Here is a 6,613-nt window from a genome sequence, read left to right as displayed (position 1 = left end):
ATACAGAAAAAATCTTAAAAGCAGCAAGAGAAAAGCAATTAGTTACCTTCAAGGGAGCTCTCATAAGACTGTCAGTTGATTTCTCAACAGAAACTTTGCAGGCCTAAGGGATTGGCACAATATATTCAAAATGATTGGAAAAGCAAGGACCTAAAACAAAAATTACTTTACCAGCAAAGCTTTCATTTAGAATCAAAGAACAAAGAAAACACTGAAGGAGTTCATCACCACCAAACCAGTATTACAAGGTTTCTTAGAGGGACTTCTTTAAGATGAAAAAAAAGGATTAAAAAATATGAATAATAAAATGACAATAACTACATGTTTATCAACAATTTACTTTAAATGTGAAGGGATCAAATGTTCCAATCAAAAGAAATAGGGAGACTCAGCGATGGCTACTGAGTAGATTGGATTCTACTCGTTCGCGAGCCTTGCTCCTCTTCTTTTGCAACCATGTCTGACAAACCCAATATGGCTGAGATTGAGAAATTTGATAAGCCTAAACTGAAGAAGATGGAAACACAAGAGAAAAATCAACTGCCTTCAAAAGAAACGGTTGAACACTAGAAGCAAGCAGGCGAATCGTAATGAGGCATGCACCACCAATACACACTGTACATTCCACAAGAATTGCCTTATTTTACTTCTTTTAGCTGTTTAACTTTGTAAGATGCAAAAAGGTTGGAACAAGTTTAAAATCACTGTGTTACCCCTTTTCACATCAGAACTACTGACAACGAAGGCCGCACCACCCTCTCCCACATACCTGGCTAGCTGGCAGGGGGGAACAGAACTTGCATGTTGGTAAAGGCAGAAACTGGGTGGGATGACAGGGAAAGCTACAGTAAATATCAAGCTGATCCAAGGTGTCTTGCAGGATGTAAAATGCAGCTTAGTCAGAGTGCCATTTTATTCTGTTAAAACTATTTTAATTATTGGAATGCAGAATTTTTTCATAATGCAAATAAAAAGTTTTAAAACCTGAAGAATAAAAATAGAGAGGCTGCATTGAAAAGAAAATAAGACCCTTACATGTACTACCTACAAGAGACTTCAGATGGAAAGACACACACAGGCTGAAAATAAAGGGACAGAAACCGATATTACATGAAAACAGAAACAACAACAAAAAGCTGGGAAACAATACTGGTACCAGACAATATAGACTTTAAAACAAAGGCTATAACAAGAGACAGAGAAGGAACCAGTAATCCCAATTCTTGGTATTTACTCAAAGAAACCAAAGACAGTACTTCAAAGGGACATCTGTATCCATATGTTCACTGCAGCATTATTTACAATAGTCAAGATATAAAGGCAACCTGGGTATTCCTGAGTGGATGAATGGATAAAGAAGAGGTGGTACATATATACAAGGAAATATTACTCAGCCGTAAAAAAGAATTAAATCTTGCCATCGGCAGCAACATGAATGGACCTAGAGGATACTGTGTAAAATATAGTATGTCAGAAAGAGAAAGGCAAATGTCATATGATTTCAGTATAAGTAGAACCTACAGAACAAAATAAACCAACAAAAAAGAAAAATATGAACAGAAAACATTTAGATGGTTAACAAATGGGATGGGAGTTGGGAGCGGGTGAAAAAATGGAAGGTTTTAAGTACAAATTGGTTGTTACAAAGTATTCAAGAGGATATAAGGTATAGCATAAGAAATATAGTCAATAATATTAAAATAACCATGTATGGTGTCAACTGCTTTTCAACATAGTACTAGAAGCACTAGGCTGAGCAATCAGGTAAAAGAAAAAAATAAAAGGCATCTGAATTGCAAATGAGGAAGTTAAATTGTCACTTTTTGCAGATGACATGATGTTATATAAAGAAAACCCTAAAGAGTCCACAAAAAGCTATTAGAAACAATCAATGAAAACAGTAAAGTTGTTGGCTATGAAATCAACATACAAAAGTCCATTGCATTCCTGTATACTAACAATGAAATATCAGAAAAAGAAATTGAAAAAAACAATTCCTTTTGCAATTGCAAAATAAAGAATAAAACACAAAGGAATAAACTTAACCAAGGATGTGAAGGACCTACACACTGAAAACTATATGACATTTAAAAAAAAAAAATTGAAGAAGACACAAAGAAAGGGAAAGATATTGTATGTTCTGGAAGTATCAACATAGTTAAAATGGCCATATTACCCAAAGCCATATACAGATTTAATGCAATCCCCATCAAAATCCCAATGGCATTTTTTAAAGAAATAGAACAAAAAATCATCAGATTTGTTTGGAACCACAAAAGACCCCAAATAGCCAAAGCAATATTAAAAAAAAAAAGAATACTGGAGGTATCACACTCCCTGATTTTTCCTTGTACTACAGGGCTACAATAATCAAAACAGCTTGGTATTGGCAGAAAAACAGACACATAGACCAACGGAATAGAATTGAGAACCCAGAAATAAAACCACATAAATATGGACAGATAATTTTTGACAAAGAAGCTAAAAACATACAATGGAGGAAAGACAGCCTCTTCAATAAATGGTGCTGGGAGAATTGGATAGCTACGTGCAGAAGAATGAAACTGGACTGCTATCTGTCACCATGTACCAAAATTAATTCAAAATGGATGAAAGACTTAAGCATAAGAACTGACACAATAAACTTCATAGAAGAAAACATAGGTACTAAACTTATGGACCTTGGGTTCAAAGGGCATTTTATGAATTTGACTCCAAAGGCAATGGAAGTAAAAGCTAAAATAAACAAATGGGACTATATGAAACTTAAAAGCTTCTGCACAGCAAAAGAAACCATTGACAAAATAAAGAGGCAACAACTGAATGGGAGAAGATTTTTGCAAACAATGCCTTCAATGAGGTGCTAATATCCAAAATATACAAGGAACTCATGCAACTCAACAACAAAAAACGAACAACCCAATTGGAAAAATGGGCAGACGACCTGAAGAGACATTTCTTCAAAGAGGACATACAAATGGGAAATAGACATATGAAAAAAATGATCAACATCATTAATCATCAGAGAAATGCAAATAAAAACCACAATGAGATATCACCTCACCTCAGTCAGAATGGCTATCAACAAGACAAATAGTACCAAGTGTTGGAGAGGCTCTGGAGAAAAAGGAACCCTCATACACTATTTATGGGAATGCAGACTGGTGCAGCCGCTATGGAAGGCAGTGTGGAGGTTCCTCAAGAAATTACGAATAGAATTACCATATGCCCCACCAATCCCTCTGCTGGATATCTACCCAAAAAATTTGAAAACATTTATCCATAAAGACACGTGTACTCCAATGTTCATTGCAGCTTTGTTTACAGTGGCCAAGACATGGAAACAACCAAAATGTCCTTCAATAGATGAATGGGTAAAGAAGTTGTGGTATACCTATGATCCAGTAATTCCACTCCTAGGCCTCTACCCGGAGAAATCCAAAACTCCAATTCAAAAATCAGTATGCACTCCTATGTTTATTGCAGCACTTTACACAATAGCCAAGATATGGAAACAACCGAAATGCCCATAGGTAGATGACTGGATTAAGAAGCTGTGGTACATTTATACAATGGAGTATTACGCAGCCATAAAGAAGAAATAAATCTTATCATTTGCAACAACATGGATGGATCTAGAGAACATTATGTTAAGTGAAATATGTCAGAAAGAGAAAGACAAGTACCATATGATCTCACTTATATGCGAAATCTAAAGAAAAGAATATGTGAATGAACTAATCAGAGACAGTTTTGAGGACACAAAGAAAAAACCTAGAGTTGTTAGATGGGCGGGGGCGGGGGGGGGGGTTGGGGATAAGGGGAAAGGTGAAGGGATTAGGAGGCGGCTGGTGGCCGCAAGATGGCCTCAGGGTTTTCTGGAAATTAATTTGGGGAACTTATTCAATAATGTTGTAGGGGTTTTGTTGGGTATCAGATGGGCATGCGTCCTATTTGGGAGACCACCTCAGGGATGGTGTGGATGCCTGATCGTGGCGTTGTGCACCAGAGGCTAAACATTAATGAATGCCAACTATAATTTTATGTGTGTGATGTGATGGCTGGGTGTGAGGTCGGAGGGATGGTGGGTGGGGGGAGGGGGGTTCACAGTGTAAGGGATGTAGATGGTGGGCGTCTAAGTATTACCTTGTCTTGTACACCTGAAACTAATAAAAAAAAAAAGAATAAAATCAGGAAAAAAAAAAGAAGCTGTGGTATATATACACAATGGAATACTATTTGGCGGTAAGAAAAGATGATATAGGAACATTTGTGACAACAAGGATGGATCTTGAGAGTATAATGCTAAGCGAAATAAGTCAGACAGAAAAAGCAGAGAACCCTTTGATTTCACTGATATGTGATATATAAACCAAAAACAACAAAAGAACAAGACAAACAAATGAGAAACAAAAACTCACAGTCACAGACAATAGTTTATTGGTTACCAGAGCATAAGGGGGGAAGGAGGTGGGAGATGAGGGTGAGGGGGATCAAATATATGGTGATGGAAGGAGAACTGACTCTGGGTGGTAAACACACAATGGGATTTATTGATGATGTAATACAGAATTGTACACCTGCAATCTATGTAATTTTACTAACAATGTTCACCCCAATAAATAAAGAAAGAAAGAAAAAGAAAAACAAACCATGGTACATTTATACAATGGAGTATTAAGCCGCCATAAGGAAGAATGAAATCTCACCATTTGTAACAACATGGATGGACCTAGAGAACATTATGTTAAGTGAAATAAGTCAGACAGAGAAAGACAAATACCATATGATCTCACTTATATGTGGAATCCAAAAATAAGAGTAAATGAATGAACTAATTAGAAACAGTCTCAGAGACATAGAGGAAAAACTGAGGGTTGTTAGATGGGAGGGGGGTGGGGATATGGGGGAATTTGAGGGGATTAGAAAGCACAATCGGTTACCACAAGATTGTCACAGGGATACGAAACTCAATTTGGGGAATGTAATCAACAATGTTGTAAAGATTTTGTAGGGTATCCGATGGACACTTGTCTCGTTAGGGAGATGTTGATGCCTGATCCCTGTTCTGTACACCTGAAGCTGAAGCTGAATAATAATGAATGTCAACTACAAATATATATGCGTGTGTGTGTGTGTGTATATATATATATATATATATATATATATATATATATATATGTGTGTGTGTGTGTGTAAATATATATATATGTATATATATATAAAACGGAGTACATCATTAGGAATAGAGACAGTGGAAATATAATGGCTGTGTGTGATGTCAGAGGGATAGTGGATGGGGGAGGGGTTTGACAGTGTGTGTGGGATATAAATGATAAATGTCTAACTATTACATTGTTTTGTGCACCTGAATCTAATAAAAAACAAAAGACACTGTTCAAGTTACATAAGTTGTGAATGCTGAATTTGGTCTTCGGATTCCCACTTGGCAACTTCTACTCTCATTTCCAAGGGGACCCTGCCCCTGTCAGGGTGCTCTCCACCGCATCCCACCTGCCAAGAGAACTCTAAACCCTTTTTCTGATACCTTTGGCCCAAAAAGCAATTAACCTGCAACCTCACTGTACTAAAAGCAAATCACCTGTCAATCACCTGTTGGCCTATGAATAACATTAGTATCCACATTTACATATTAAGTCAGCCCTATTCAGAGAATAGATCCATCTGAATCTACCACAGAGAGAGGGTGGAATTGCAATATACACATGAGTGGAGAGTTCATCAGCGCTGCTGGCAGGGTCTTAAGAATAAGACAATCTGGTGGCTACCAACCGCACAAAAGCTGGGAAACAAGCCATTTTCCAACTGAAGGGAGATGAGGTTCAGCTCTTTCTTCACTCTTCCTTTCAAGTAGTGGGCAGAGGCAGAGTAGTAGAAATGGTAGACAAACCCTGTGATAACCTACCAGCCACAAGACAATCAGCCTCTGGCAAAGTACAAGTATGATGATCCAACCTCTCCTGGGTCAGTTTTCCAAAGTTTATCCAAGGTCCCCACATTCTGAATGAAGAACACTGAGACCCAGAGTGGCAACCTGTCATGCCCTGGGTATTTCAGACCTCAACACAGTCAGGAACAATGATCCAAGAAGCTTAGGCCTTTACCTACATATAAGGCAACAAGAAAGACCTTTTTCTTTTTTTTTTTTTTTTTTTTTTTTTTTTTTTTTTTTTTTTTTTACATAGCCAACTCTTGCACTAAAGAATCCTTAAAAGAGCCAAAGGACAAATTCACAGAGCATTGATACAGGCCATGCACACTCAAAATACACACTCATGCCCACAGCCCACACAGGGACACCCTTCCCCTAGCCCTGCCCATACTTGCAAACTCAAACTAGTCTCAGCCAGTAAACCTTTCACCTTCCCCTTCCTGGTCCTGAACACACACAAAATCCCCGGTATTGATATTTCAGGCACAAAACTTATTTCTGCTTAATATTAATAGCACCAGAGGAACTTTTTACTGGGAATTACACCTCTTTCCAAAGGTGTTTAACATTGGACCCCAGTGAAGGCCCCAGGCTATTCGGTGAGCATGTGAAAAGCCTCTGGAGCTGCTAAGGGGGGTTAGCAGAAATAATCTTTACAGA

At 37.7% G+C, this 6,613-nt stretch overlaps 1 protein-coding gene across 1 annotated transcript; it reads left to right on the top strand.

Annotated features, from left to right (window-relative positions):
• Positions 1-456: 456 nt before the first annotated feature.
• On the top strand, positions 457-570 carry LOC308494912 (uncharacterized protein; the record flags this gene model as incomplete). The annotated part of the gene is made up of 1 exon (XM_081042885.1): positions 457-570. The coding sequence occupies one exon, from the start codon at positions 457-459 to the stop codon at positions 568-570; it is 114 nt and encodes a 37-aa protein (XP_080899011.1).
• Positions 571-6,613: the final 6,043 nt, after the last annotated feature.

This window comes from Rhinolophus hipposideros, assembly GCF_964194185.1.
Source record: "Rhinolophus hipposideros genome assembly, chromosome: X".
NCBI lineage: Eukaryota > Metazoa > Chordata > Mammalia > Chiroptera > Rhinolophidae > Rhinolophus > Rhinolophus hipposideros.
Note: the sequence above shows the minus strand (reverse complement) of the source record. Positions and strands in the feature narration are given on the sequence as shown.